Source organism: Apteryx mantelli, chromosome 2, assembly GCF_036417845.1.
Source record: "Apteryx mantelli isolate bAptMan1 chromosome 2, bAptMan1.hap1, whole genome shotgun sequence".
NCBI lineage: Eukaryota > Metazoa > Chordata > Aves > Apterygiformes > Apterygidae > Apteryx > Apteryx mantelli.
Genome location: NC_089979.1, coordinates 151,249,489 through 151,264,554, shown reverse-complemented (window position 1 = coordinate 151,264,554; position 15,066 = coordinate 151,249,489). Strand labels below are relative to the sequence as shown.

At 41.6% G+C, this 15,066-nt stretch overlaps 1 protein-coding gene across 1 annotated transcript in view; it reads right to left on the bottom strand.

Annotated features, from left to right (window-relative positions):
* Positions 1–1,543: 1,543 nt before the first annotated feature.
* The window catches only part of MYO3A (myosin IIIA), a 134,896-nt gene continuing 121,373 nt past the window's right edge, over positions 1,544–15,066 (bottom strand). Inside the window, exons 32-35 of the mRNA XM_067291809.1 lie at positions 11,085–11,194; positions 8,477–8,517; positions 4,994–5,134; positions 1,544–2,999 (exon numbers count right to left, since the gene is read on the bottom strand). Of these exons, the coding sequence (XP_067147910.1) occupies positions 2,885–2,999; positions 4,994–5,134; positions 8,477–8,517; positions 11,085–11,194 (407 nt within the window). The 3' untranslated portion in view covers positions 1,544–2,884. The remainder of the gene's footprint in view (positions 3,000–4,993; positions 5,135–8,476; positions 8,518–11,084; positions 11,195–15,066) is intronic.

Below are 15,066 nucleotides of genomic sequence, written 5' to 3'. Positions count from 1 at the left end.
CTGGACGGTGCGGGCGGCCCCGCTCAGCTCCCGGCGGCCGCGGGCGGGGACGGGGGGAGGCGCCTTGCCGAGGCAGGCGGCGGCGGCTGCCGCGCAGGGCACCCCCGGCGCCGTGCGCCGACGGGACGGGGGGCGCTCGGGGGGGACCCGAGTCGCGGGGGCAACCTGCGCGCCTGGAAAGGGCTGCCTTGCCCTGGAGGACTAACGGCTGCCTCGGGAAACGGAGGCGAGCGAGGTGCCTTGTGTCGTGTCCTTCCCCCCCCCCCGACGGCCTGGGCCGTCGCTGCCCCTGCAGCCCGCTGTCTCCGCCTGCCCCGAGCGCGTCCCGCAGCCTGGCGAGGCAGGCAGCGAGGGTGCCGGCGCCCCCGCCCCGTGGTGCGCTCAGCCAAGGGAAAGGGTGTTTTTCTAGGCCTCGACGCAAACGGCTGCGGATTGCCAGCGCGGTGCCCCGCGGCGCAGGCTGGGACACCCGTCCCTGGGACAGCGGGGAAAGGCTCCGCTATCGCTAGCGCCTCAAAGATCGTGTCCCCCCGACCCTCCGCTGAGCTCCCGGCGCAGCTGCGAGCCGGGGGCTCCCGGGCAGCGGCGCAGAGGCCGGGGCAGCCCCCGCCGAGGCGGCGAGCAGCGGGGCGGCGAGGGCCGGCCCTGCCCTCCGCGCCGCCCGGCCCGCCCGGGGCGGCGCTGCGGCGGGCGGGGCCCCCGTCGGGCCGGGCCGGGCCGCCCCCGGCGCGGGGAGGCGCCGCGGCGGGGCCGTGTGGGGGGCCGGGCGGCGCCGAGGCGAGCCCGGGGCGGCCGGGGGGCGGGCGGTCTCCGGCCCGTCGCTTCCCGCGGCTCCGCGCCCCCCTTCTCCTCGCACGGCCCCGGCAGCGCCGCGGCCCGGCCGCCCTGCTTCCAGCAAGGCAGAGCCTGGTGCCGCTCCGCAGCAGCGGGCCTCGGAGACGCGGCTGGCAGAGGAGAAAAACAAGAACCCCTCTCCCCCTCCTCCCCCCTCGTCGTTTTCGAAGGCCACCGAGCTTCCCCCTTCCTCCGAGCTGGTTCCCGAGGGCTGCGGGCGCACATAGCCCGTCCCTGCCAGTCTGCCTCTCCTCCTGCACCGGAGAGAAAGCTCAAGCCCCAGCCCTGGCAGAGAGAGGCCAGGCTGCCCCAGGCCAGGTTTTGGCCGTGCAGAGAGCACCGGTCACCCACTGCTCCTCCCGCCAGACCCTGGGGCTCCCAGGCCCGGTTCACCTCTCTACCGTGAACAGACACCCACCAAGGCTACCAGGGCTGCTGCCTCACTGCAACATCTTGATGTTTATCAACACTGCCCTGGTCGTGGGAAAGCAAAGGAAAACCAGCTCAGGGATTTCTTTGTGTGAAATAACGGGTCTGATGCAGTTTCCAGATCACATCGGCATGAAAGAAATGTAGAAGCTAACTCAAGCCTTCCACGTCAAGAGGCTGCTGTGAGCTCCTCTCCGCCTTGCTCACTCATGCCTCAGCCCACAGTATTTCATCAGTTCTGGGTGTAATTCAGGCTCAGCCAACCATATCACTGCCTTGTGCATTTTTATTTCTTTTGCCATTTTAATAATACATGAGAAAGCAACTTTAAAACAACTTTCAAAATTTAAACAGTTTATCACAATTTTTATATTGCAGCAAATTTTAATCTGGTTTGCAACCTTATAACTAGTTACACATCAGGAAGCAACGGTTACATGTCTCTGGGGAAAGGTCCAAATGTCAGGGGGGGGACACAAAAAAACAGTCCCCTTGACTTACTGCTGCTGCCAGTCATAACATTTAGGGAAACAAAGCAAGGGAACAGGATCAGGCCTTTATACAGGCTTGATGAAATTTGCCTTCTCTTGTTTTGCAGCTGTGAACATGCAATTATGAATCCTAAAAGGAAATGCACCAATTATCTGTTTGGTTTCCGTGAAATAAGGTTTTCTGAATTAAGAGTTGGGGGAAATTTTGAACACAGTGGCTATTACCTTTGTTTCCACTTAATTTCTAGTGGAACTAATTAAGAATGATCATTACATTGAGGCAGCAATCGACCACAGAGTGTTTTCCCAGTCCTTTCTTGGCATCCCAGAGATTACGATTCCTAAAAATCTAACACAAAGGAGAACAAAGCAAACATGATTTAGAAGTTCATTATTTAATCACAAAGCTTGGGGCAGAAGAGAGGATGGGATATACTTCCTATACATGGACGTCCCCAACATAAAGATTATACACACATTATTGACCTTTAAAACTGCCTATTAGCTTTATGGTAAAGTCAATAAAGAAATAAACTGCTATAATATGCTATCCAATTAATCATGTACTTTTGTTTTGATTAAAGGGACACTTGCCACATACAGCTTATCCCCAAATTTAGGCATTGTAAACCTGAAATGAACAGAAATTCCCCCATGGAATTCTTATACTTTTTTTTCCTGTGAAACACTTTTTTAGAAATAATAACCAAGGTTTTCTGAAGGTGTATATGGGAATTTGAAAGCTTAACTAGGAAACTGTAAACTGAATGATCTATTTTAATTGATTAGGACTAACAAAATGTAAAAAGGAAAGAAATATGCACTGAGGAAAGTAAAGTATATTTAAGCTGCTTCATGTTTAATAATTTTAAGATGTAGCAGTGATATCAGAAAGAAACCTGGATTTTTATATTAGGGATTTTTTAAGTATCTGATTTGTGATTGACAGTGTCCCTTTGCAATGGTGTTGGGCTGTAAACTGCAATAGTTCATATTCACATGAACACACACGTTGTAAACTTGAAACACTGGAGATTAAAAAAAAAGGAAGCATGTGGTATAAAATCATAAAAAAGATTATGCTAATAAAAGCCAAATGGCAGCAGCAACAGCAGCAGCAGCAGCAGCAGCTAGAACTGCTGGATAAGGCGCCGGCGCTGTGAGGTCTTCCGCAGCAGTTTTCTGTAGTCATAGGGATTATCTTCGGTTTTACTCTCTTCCAGAGGGTTTTCTGCAACCTTTGACCTAGGGATTAAGCACAGAGGTGCTTTAGAAATTAAAGTCAAAATATTTACCTTGGCAAACCCTACTAATTGACTGCTTAACCTCCACCCTCAGCAAAATAAAAAATAAAAAGAAAAAATATCAACTGACTTTCCTAGGCCTCTGCTGCATAACGCAGGCACCTCAGAACAAACACATTATACTAAGAATAGATGAACATTGAAGAACAACTTGTTCTAAGAAGGGGACATAATAAAAGGACATAATAACAATATTGAGAACATGTACAGGTGCTTTGCAGTAGTTTTTGCCTGATGGTTATACTGGACTGGACAGATTTTCAATTGGTGTAAATTTGCTTGGTTTATTTTTAATCTGCTTGTTGAACTCAGTGCAAATGCTCATCTGATCTTATTTTTTTCAGATGGAAAGTTGCATTTTGGAAGCAAACTCTGACAGGCTGGAATCACAGAATCACAGAATGGTTGAGGATGGAAGGGACCTCTGGAAATCATCTAGTCCAACCCCCCTGCCCAAGCAGGGTAAATGGTGGGTAAATGTCAGGAATGGTGACCTGACACCAGGTATTTTTGTGGAGTAAGATTAAAAATAAAACTTAGCTACTTGGAGACAGTGTATTACTCTGAAGTAACTACAGAAATACGTAGCGTTCTACACTGGAGGTATGCACCACCACCAGTGAACTGCCAAAAAAACAAATTCGAGGCTTAATTTCTCTAGATCCAGGAGGCTGTATACACACAAAAATTTCCTATTGAAGAGCTGGTGATCTGCAGAAAATGTTTATTACTTAAATTTATGACAGAGATAGAGAGACCTCAGAGGTAATAGTGTAAATTCAGAGTTACATGGATTTTTTTCACTTTGGCTATTCAGGATGTAATCAGAGCTGCACATGGTGTAAAGCAAGAACTTCCTTTCAGTGAGCTCAGTGGCAAAATTCTCATTCATCTGAACCAGGCCTCATATTTTGCAGCTTCCTAGTGAAACAGTGAAAGATTTGATGTACTCAACATATCTAGAAATGTAACATTTTCCAAGGGATATAAACTGTAAGGTAGCTCCCTGATATTGTTGTTATTGCTAATTCCATTCCATTTCATTCCATTCCATTCCAATCTAATTCCACAACACCTTTCTAAAACTAATTTAGATGCTACTTGAAAAATGCCAAAAGGTAAAATAAAGTAACAGGCACAAAATGTTTTACAAACAGTTTCTCTGTTATTTTGGATATGTTTTGAAAATTCAGCAATCCTCCCAGACTTAAAGTGTTTTCCTTATGCCTTTTACTTAGATATTTTCCAAGTGTGTGTGTGTGTGTGTGTGTGTGTGTGTGTGTAATGCATGCCCGCACACTAGCAAGACCCAGAAGACGATTTCCTTCGCCCAGCAGAGGTCAGCCTCTATGAAGCGTATGTGGGGAGAAGGCAGGCACAGCAAGCCTTCCCTTTCGGGTGCTTCTCCTGCCTGTCCGCTTTGGTGGCATCAGCTGCTGACTATCCGTACCTGTGCTGCTACAGGGCAGCAGGAAAAGGAGGAAGTCAAGCAGCTGTCTCAGCTGCAAAAAGCAGGCAAAAAGTTCAACACCCACCCACCCTATTTAAAGCCTGAGCCAGAAACAGAAGTTTTAGATTTTGCTTTCATTTATCTCCATTTTAGATGACATATTTACAGCAGGAAGTCTGTCCCTCTTATCTGGAGCTTGGGAAGCCAAAGCCTGGCAGGCAGGCTGAACCCCAATCATAGTATCATTTGTCCCTGCTACGTGGAGATGGGAAATTTTCAGTTATACAGTTTTCAAATCAATTTTGCAAGATTCCATGATTAGAAAAAAAAGATAGATTTATATCTAATTTGAAAGTGCATCTTTATTTTGTGTGAATGTGTACAAAGATATATATATATAATATATATACATACACACACACACAGTTTTCTAAAGTAGGATATACAACATTTATTTTTTCCTATTATTATTTTGTATGACTTACCATTCAGTAGCTCTTAAAGTTGTAGTCCTGCGTTCAGCTGGTTGTCTCTTCTTTTTTGTGGCAGAACTGCTGTCCTTTGAGGTGGAATCAATAGATGAAAATTCTTGGTAATAGACATCTAAATCTAGCACTTTGCCCAGACTGTCAATAAATAAGTATATTAAGTTAACAATTCCACTTTTCAACATTATATTCAACATTCAAAAATAAGATAACCAAATACCATTATTAGTTGTGTTTGTGAGTTGAAGGTCTATGGAAAATAATACATAAAAACAAGAAATCAGTCTCTGGAATGTTACTGCTGTACAATGCAGATGTTGAGATTTTTGAAATGCTAAATACTGGCTGATCCCACCAGCAAATATTGTGCAGTAGTATTTTATAAAATCTAGTCTGATGCCTGGGTATGCAAGGATTATATCTGGCTTTGTAACATGGGTGTCACTGTGCATCTATATATATATATATATATAAAAATCAAGGTAGTATTGGGACTTCAAGGTCAGACACTACCAGGCCACTTTCCGCAATGTCATTTTCAGTGATATATTTCTGACTGTGCTAGTAATTTCATTATAAGAATTGTTCTTCAAAGGATTTATGTTTTAATCACAAAAACATGTTTTAGACTGTGATTTAGTTGTCAAGTTTTTCAGCTCATTCAACAAATTAAAATTCAAGCATTTAGGCATATTGGCATACTTATGACACTCCCTAGAGGACCTTAGAAACCAAATTCATCATGGAGATCGACAAGACATAAGAAAATAATAATCACCTATATATTTAACTCTTTAAGGTCTTTATAGGTGAAAAGGCAGGAAACATGCAGAACTGAATTTTTCAGATAATTTGCAAATATGATACAGAGATTTTAATCTCAATTACACTGATTTATATATCTTAATAGTGAAATAATAGTGACTGTACCCTGTTAACCATCTGAGAGGTTCTGTAGCCTCTGGCATGCAAAATTAGCTGTTGGCCTCCAAATAAACAGGGCATATTATTCAGAACTTTTCTTGCAGATTCAGCAGAAGGATTAAGGACAGGACTTTGAGAGCAATCCCTCTATGCCCAAAGTGAGTATAAGACAGGGAAGAGTTTGCTGTGCTGTTTATACTGAATCTAACATTTGTAGAGTTTTCTGTTTCTGAAATTGTCTGCTTATCCTATCCTCTTTAGCAAGACTAACAGACAACTCAGTTTAGATAAATAAAAAAATATGCTAATTACATGGAAACTGCTTAGAAACTGAAAGAAACCTGAGTTGGAATGGCCTTGTTGCACTGTGCTCCAGGTGACCCTGCTTGAGCAGGGGGGTTGGACTAGATGATCTCCAGAGGTCCCTTCTAACCAATCTGCGATTCTGTGTTCTGGAATAAGCAGGGACATAGCATAGCTTGTGCGATGCACCACAGCTGGTATTTCAATGAAGCAGCCATATCAGAGGGCCATGAAATATGCCCAGGAAATGTGCCCAGGACAGCAAAGCTTTGCAACTGACACAGGCCTCAAGATGTTGCTAATTACAAATAACAGTAGCAAGAGTACTTACTGGGAAGCTGAGCGTGCAAGAGAATGCACTATACTATATTATTGTTCAACTTATTCATCAGTGACCTGGGTGAAGGGACAGAGTGCACCCTCAGCAAGTTTGCTGCTGATACTAAACTGGGAGGAGTAGCTGATACATCAGAAGGCTGTGCTGCCATTCAGAGAGACCTGGACAGGCTGGAGAGGTGGGCAGAGAGGAACCTCATGAAGTTCAACAAAGGCAAGTGCAGGGTCCTGCATCTGGGAAGGAATAACTCCATGCACCAGGACAGGTTGGGAGCTGACCTGCTGGAAGGCAGCTCTGCTGAGAAGCACCTGGGAGTGCTGGTGGACACCAAGTTAAGCATGAGGCAGCAATGTGCCCTTGTGGCCAAGAAGGCCAATGGTATCCTGGGGTGCATCAGGAAGAGTGTTGCCAGCAGGTCGAGGGAGGTGATTGTCCCCCTCTACTCAGCCCTGGTGAGGCCACATCTGGAGTACTGCGTCCAGTTCTGGGCTCCCCAGTACAAGAGAGACATGGAGCTACTGGAGTGAGTTCTGCGAAGGGCTACTAGGATGATGAAGGGACTGGAGCATCTCTCCTATGAAGAAAGGCTGAAAGAGCTGGGCTGGTTCAGCCTAGAGAAGAGAAGGCTAAGGGGGGATCTTATCAACGTAAGTATCTGAAGGGTGTAGAGAGGATGGGGCCAGACTCTTCTCAGTGGTGCCCAGCAATAGGATGAGAGGCAATGGGCACAAACTGAAACATGGGAAGTTCTGTCTGAACACGAGGAAAAACTTCTTCACTGTGAGGGTGACAGAGCACTGGAACAGGTTGCCCAGAGAGGTTGTGGAGTCTCCTTCTCTGGAGATATTCAAAAGCTGCCTGGACGCAATTCTGTGCAACATGCTCTAGGTGACCCTGCTTGAGCAGGGGGGTTGGACTAGATGATCTCCAGAGGTCCCTTCCAACCTCAACCATTTTGTGATTCTGTGATACTCATGCATCCTATTTTGTCTCACAGAGTGGGATTAATTTTATCTACCTTAGATGTTCATGAGGCAGACATATACAGCTGAACTGGTTTGTTTGGATTTGCCATTATACTCAGAGGAGAGGCATTTTTATGATATAATTCATCTGACCTATTTTAGATATCTCTTTTAGGAAGAGAGAAATCATTTTCCTAAAGATGTCTATTTTTTGTCCTGTGACTACAAGAAGAGAGTCCACAGCAACTAGTTCATATATTGATGTCAATGATGCAGATGTCTGTATTTTGTCAGATGAGAACTATCCAGTGTCATAGGTACAAAAAATAAGTAATCCCAACACCCAGTTTTAAAAGGCTAGGGGAAGAATAGTCTCCTAAAAGCAAACTGAAAAAAAGTTCAGAATTCATCTCTCACATTGGTACAAACCAGAAATAAGTCCACTGATTTCTGCTTCTGTGTTACACTGTGAAAAAAAAGACTTCTGGTTGAAATTTCAAAGGCTACTTTTTTCCCCCCAGTTATTAATTATATTACTGATTACATATTTATGATGTATTTTTAAATAGCCAAATATTTTAAGGAGATAATTTTAACATTCTTTGTATTTTTGCTAACTAAAAAGAAGTGGTTGCTCATTTGCTTTGACTGGAAATTTAAGCACCTACAATTATTTTCTGTATCAGAACTGTCTTTGAGGTGGACCTTATCTTAACTTATTATTGTGCTTGTGTTGCCATAGTAAAGGACCAGTAAAACTGAATGACTGAATTCTGTAATGGATTTTTGTTTTTTAAAATTGTATATTGTAACTTTGTCCATGATGCCCTTCATGTGAATCACCAAATTACTACACTTTTTTTTTAATGCTTTATTTTCCAAATTGAAATACAGCTAAGAGCTATTTCTAGAGTACCAAAATGAAAATAGTGAGATAATGAAAAAAATTACCTGTCTTTCCTTGGTTTCCGTTTTTCATCTTGTATTGATTTCTAAGAAAATATTAAGTAATTTTTAAAATGCTGAAATGTACATTTTTGCAAAGGTACAATTCATCAATATGTTAGGTATGAGAGTTTCATATTTTTTTGTTAAACAAAAGTATACAGAACATAGTTTGCTGAACAGCAGAATAAGTGCCCAGGCAAAATCTCTTTTCAGAATCTTTGTGAATATGAATGTCACTGAGAATGTGATTAGCATCGTTACTCCCAAATTTTAGTTGCCATATTGTGAAAAAAGTAAAATTAATTGTGATCAGAACTGAAAAGCAGATATAAAAACTTCAAATATCTATCGTTGTTTTAATAAAGTTGAAAACACTGTCTCACTGAGGCAGATTTCTTTGATGCCATGACAATTTACTTGAACACAGGGAATGCAGTGGGAAAAGGCATTATCCTGTTCAATGCAGCATTGTCACAGGCTTTAGTAGAATAAAATGGACAAAGCCTCCATTTATAAAGTAGTGTAGTAGGTGGCAAAAGTACCATTAGGACACAAGGTATTCAAAGATGCAGAAGAGAGTGATTCATAGGGAATGTGAATAATTTCTTATCTATAGTAGATTTCTGCCTTTACAGAGAAAAAATATTATGCTGCAGCATCTAAAGCATGACACTTCAAAAGTAATATTTTTAAGTGCAGAGAGTCTTAATTATGTTTGTTGCAAACCAGTGAAAACTTATTAGAATTAATGAATTGCACCACTTTAAAGTCACTGTAACAAGAGAATCGGGAATCCTGATGGACAGACAATTCAATATCCAGGCAAATGCACAAGACATCATATAATTTCAAAGTGACAGGCTGATTTAAAGAAGTAAACCCAAGAATAAACTTTTAATGCCTTGTATGAACAAAGGGCTACTGTCAGACTTCATTTATACCTGTGTACCACTTTACTTCATTTGATGTGCAAGGAGGTAAGTGAGAACAGAGGGTATCTAACTAATATCTGTAACAAGATGTGAGAGAAATACCTATTTTTGCATAGGGGTACCATAAGGCAAAGCAAATTTTGCAAAAAATATACTCATATTGCACGCCTTAACTTTCAGGTAATCAGCTTGATAATCATCTGTGAATAGCTGCATCTCACCATGATATTTATTAAAGCAGAAATGCATGGGAAAGCTGACTAGCCCTAGCTATCTCAGGGTAGAGCTCAGCGACTTGCCTGAGGCAAGAATTTAGGATCTGGGAGGACCCCTTTCCCCATTTAAGGTTCAGTTTATTAGAAGCTTTTGCTGAACCTTCCCCTTACAAGTGAACTTAGTGTAAGGAAGACAGGCTTCTCTTTTTCAATCCTTCTGCAAAACACAACTAACTGGAAGTGATGTTGATGAATATCTTGAAAAATGACTTGTAAAAATTTGTTAAAAAATTCCCCAATATTACTGCAGTTTTTGTTTGTACTGATGTGATGGATGTTTTCTGATAAGGAGTTGGCCACATAGCAACTTTGCTTTCATAAAATACTATGTTTCTGACTGTAAAATCTCTGCTTTATAAATATTCATTTACTTTAGAGTTACTTCCCAGAAATTTGCTAATGCAGAATTCAGTGTCATGCATTTCATTTCAGCCCTTAATCTCACCAATCTTGTTTTCCCAAAACAAAGCTTACTCTTATACTCCAATTTCTTTTTAAGAATATAATTTCTTTTTCAGAATATCATTGTTCCAAAGCTGTGTTATTTCAAAGCCACGATAAGAAAATACAGCCGTGTTAGTCTTTTTTGGTATGCCAGACACAACTCTCCCTAAAGGCCCTGGTGACACCTTCTGTTGAAAGGAGAAGCAATTGCTACGGTTAGTTTATTAGCTGGGCTCTCACCGGCTGTTAAAATAGGTCACTAAGATACATGCACCTCGAGCAAATGAGTTTAATTGCTTTTTTTGCTGGAACCACCTTCTGAGCTGCTTTTACATTGTCTCTCTTTCTGCTTACTTTCTTGCTTTTTTTTATACTTAAGGGCACTGAAGTCAAGAGTGGAAAGCAGACCTTGGTATCTGAACTTGGACCAAGGGCTATATATAGAGATACTCAAATCCATTAGTCTCCTGAGCTGTTTGTATTTGCCAGTTCCCTCATAATCACAATCTGACACATTTGGTAAAGGAAGTTACAGCATGCATACTAATACAGCCCATTTTAATATTTGCTCTCTCTGCAAGATCAAGCACTAATTTAGATACTCAAAATAGCTCTCTGAACAAACCTGTTTTTCTCCAATGACTTTACAAAGAATCTAGGGAGACTGAGCACTTAATTTAGGTGTTGAAAATGCAAATGCTGCTTATGCATATAATGAATGTATATACGTTATATTACAAAGGTAAAAACTGGCCTGACCTGGAGCCCCAATCAAGGTAACTTTGAACCTTAATTGTTTGAAATGTAGTTTTGAACTTGAATTTTGTGGCCTGCCTCCTTTCAGCAGGGCCCAACTTTTATGCTGTATTAGAAAGGAATATAGGAAATCGGGCAATTAGAAGGAGAGTTTAGGTGGGATTTATCTGGCAGTTTTAACCCACAAAAGCTTGCCAAACTTACATGTATTAGAGTGTAGTAGGAGGAATCTTCTGGATTATTTAATGTCTTGGGCTTCCGTGGCCTCCTTGGGGGTCTCTGCTTTGGGCGAGAGTCCTCTACTTTGGATGCAGCTGTAAAAAAGCAGACAATAGCAATGCTTATTTCTTCACAGAATAGGAGGCTTTTACAAAAACAAACAGGAGAGAGTTTCACCACAGAGAGCAAAAAATCCATTTAGTCACTTACAGTACTTACAGATAACGCAAGAAAGCAACTGCTTTGGACATTTCCATGACCAGACTGGAAAGGAGAATGGGTTTATTCATTTGAGCTCCAACCACCCCATGGATGCATACCATGTAATGAATGTCACGCTGGAGGAGCCCAGCAGTCTGCTTGGCCCACGCGTCTCCTTCTGAGAGCGGCTAATGCTGGACATTCAGAGAAGTGCTCTGGAGGGTAACGGCTATTGGAAGGCTACTTTCTTATAACACGGTGATGATATTTTTTCAGACTCTCAAGTCAACTGTTAACGTACTGAATGTGGGAACTAGCATTTAGTTCTCGTTCCTCCCTGATTGGGAACTTGATCCTCTACACTATCATGGGGTAGATTTTCCCCAAGGTCTCCTGCTGAGGTTGTTCTATTTCAAGCAAAATTATGTACCATTGGGCAAGACAGCGTTACAATGTCCATAGGCTCCAGGGCAATCTAGTCTAGTGCCCTCAACTTCCAGTCTTTACTCCTACGAAAACTTTCTCCAAACACATAAAAATAAATAAACTAAGAGCAACCACAAAATTAATCCTGACATTAGGATGTAGGCACAGAGGAACCCTTTGTGAATCATCACATTTTCACATGGGGAGGCCAAAAATCCATATACCTCATTCTTCGAGACCATGAAAAGGTCTCTGGGGGACTAAGGGACCACGAATGTACAGAGTGGTGAGCATGGTCTCTTGACATTCAGCTTCAGCTATAGAAAATAGGGGGCTGTGGCAATTCCTTCATGATGAAGGAAGAGGGAGTTGCAGGGCAGCAGAACGCCTATGACACAAGGGACATGTACAGGGTGATGAAGGAAATCACAGCACAAGGTCTAGGTATGGTGAGCTGTGCATCATGATACATTTTCATAATCCAGTGAGGTTTTAGATTGTCCTTGTCGTATCACAGAAGTATTTAGATGAGATTCCACCAGAGAAGCCATTTCCTTACTCAAAAATGAATACAGTATGAGAGTGGAATAAAGATCTAGCTCTCAACGAATTACTGAAGTGCGTTTTGCTGATCTACTCCTCCTTCACAAGAAACGACTTTGACTCCATAACCCAGATGTGCTAACTACATGTGATTGTGTCTCAGATGGAAACTGTATTTTGTTCTATAATGGCCACCAGAAACTCTTTTACACTATAAAAATAAAAACTCTCCCATGTACATCAGACATCTTTTTAATTAAGGAGGTAGCACAATCATTTAAAATGAGAAACGATCAGTAATACATCAGTGTTGACTCCTGCAAAATTAGCTGTGTAAGTTTTTTGTTATGTGTGATAAATAAAGGCTTGTAAAGGTCATGGATATACAGGGGAGACTGAATGAATAATGTTAATTTAAACTGTAGTTGGATAATGATTACATTTATTGTTTTAGTTTCTTATCTCAAATGCAGACTACTTCTCATGTAATGAATGAACAAGTACCTTTTAACATTTTGCACTTAAGAGAACAATGGTATTGTTTTAAGCCAGGGTACAGATAATTCACGTTAAACAATGAATTTAGATGCAATAAAGTCATTTCATCAACCTGTATTAAATATAAATTATATTCTTTCATTTGAATAGGTATATCAGGCCTGACTGTGCTCTTATGTATGTGGGCTGTTGTTACCCTGCTGCATTTCAAATAGGCCACCTGGAGTTATCTGGGTTTCCATTTGTGACAGAGGAGAGGCAAGCCTTTCCTATTTTATTTTTAAACACAACAGGAGCCTAAATTGGAAACAATAGCTTAAAATGGTGTCAATTCAGTGATTCAGTGTAATTAAATAGATACACTAACCCCCTGCCTGTAGGACATTTTCAAAAATTATGTCAAAGATCACAACAACTGCATGAAAATCTGGAAAAAGAAAATGAAACCAAATTGAGGGCACTAAGAAACACCTAAGGAAAAGGCTCTCATAATACCTAGAGACTTTTTATTGTCCCCTATGAATTCATCATGATGTATGCTGTTATGTTATTTAATTCATCACTGTCAAGCACATAAAGCATTCTCATATTCTAGATTTCAGTTATTCCAACTGAAATTAGCTGTATACTTCTTGCATATGTGCTCTGCAATGAGACTCCTCTTATATTCAAAAAAAATCATTTTGACAATGACAAGGGTTTCAGAAAAAAACCTGCTTTTTAACTGGCCTCATGCCTTTTACATATGCATGAGCTATGCAAAAGAACTGAGGGGACAGAAATACTATGTGGGGTCAGCCATCCTTCTAAGCTTGGACCTGCTATTTCTTTTTAAAATAGCACAGAGGGCTTAAAATGGAATTCTGAATTTCTTCTTCAAATTACACAGTATGTAATCAGTAGTTTTACACCACTGATGGATTAGTTTTCTTTATTTCACCAGAAAGTGAGCTTGCGATTTTCTTCTGCTCTTGAATTTGTGTGTTCATTGTTACTGAAATACAACTGATGTGGTAGATATTTGTGGTATTGGATATCTCACTGCACAAAGAAAGATTTGCTTCTTGATTAGGTGCTGATACTTCCAGAAATCATTTACTTAGTAGGTTTAAAGGTGGAAAGCAAATTTGATACCTGCACCTGATAAATGGCAAGTTTGATGTGCTTGTTTTCCAGGTGGCCCATACCTTTCTGCAGTAGGCAATGAAGCAGAAAGCAGGAGTAAAATCATTCACCTATTAACAGGCCAATTATGTTGCTTCTATAGTCCATTACAAAGAAGTTTTCTTTTGAAGCCCAGTCTCTCCATAGTAAATTATCTTATAGCCTATTTTTGCCTAAGGCCTCAGGTATCTGTAGAAGATGGTGCTTTATATTTAAAAGGAAAAGTGGTGTTTTTTTATCTAACAAACATTTAAATACATATGCTACAATGATTAAAAAAAAACCAACACTCACTGCAGAAGCTGTCAAAGCACTTATGAAATGTTACGCTGGCACTATTATCTCTACCCTAGCAAGGTAAATGAGATGCACAAAGCACGACACACTGAGGCTTGCTTAAGGTTTTGCCACAGTTAGTCATTAACATAGCCAAGGAGCTGGACCACAGCACTGCGCTGAGCCTCCCAGCTCTGCTGTCAGCCCATGCGCTTTGGTTATATCCAGCTGAATGGGTGCTGCTGGCACTGTACACTCACCTGCCTAAGAAGCAATGCACAGAAAATGAGGAGAAATTAGAAACAAGAACATTTGATACTATACAGACACTCCTTTTTTTAAAGTTTTACAAATAGGAAGAGGGGCTGAACAAGTTGAAAGGGAGAAAGATTTGGCTCAAACTGCAAGTGCACACAGTCAATACAAAGAGGCTTTGCTCCAGTGACCTAGATGTTTTTCTTTTGAGCCTTACTAACAGTGTATGTCAACCATGCTGCAATCCATGCCCAGGAAGTTACACCTCTCTGCTGTCCAGACCTGAAGCATCCTGTCAAAACATACATTTGAGCAAGTAATGATGGAAAGTTTAATATAAGTGAGCTAATTTTCTAAGAGAATGAACTAATTAAAGGGTCAGCTAAGGCATATGAACAGTATGGCTGCCAGGTAACATCAAAGAAGGTTTAACATGTCTAAGGAAAATGGTATCACATAACAAAAATCGAAATAGGGTCTATTCAAACCTTAGGTCTGAGCTAGTGTTGCCACTGCAGCTTGCTACTCAGTGTAGCCTTCCCAGCTAAGAATATACCTAGAGTGCTAAGTACATTCTGTAGCCTGGCTTAAAACTCTTGCTGCT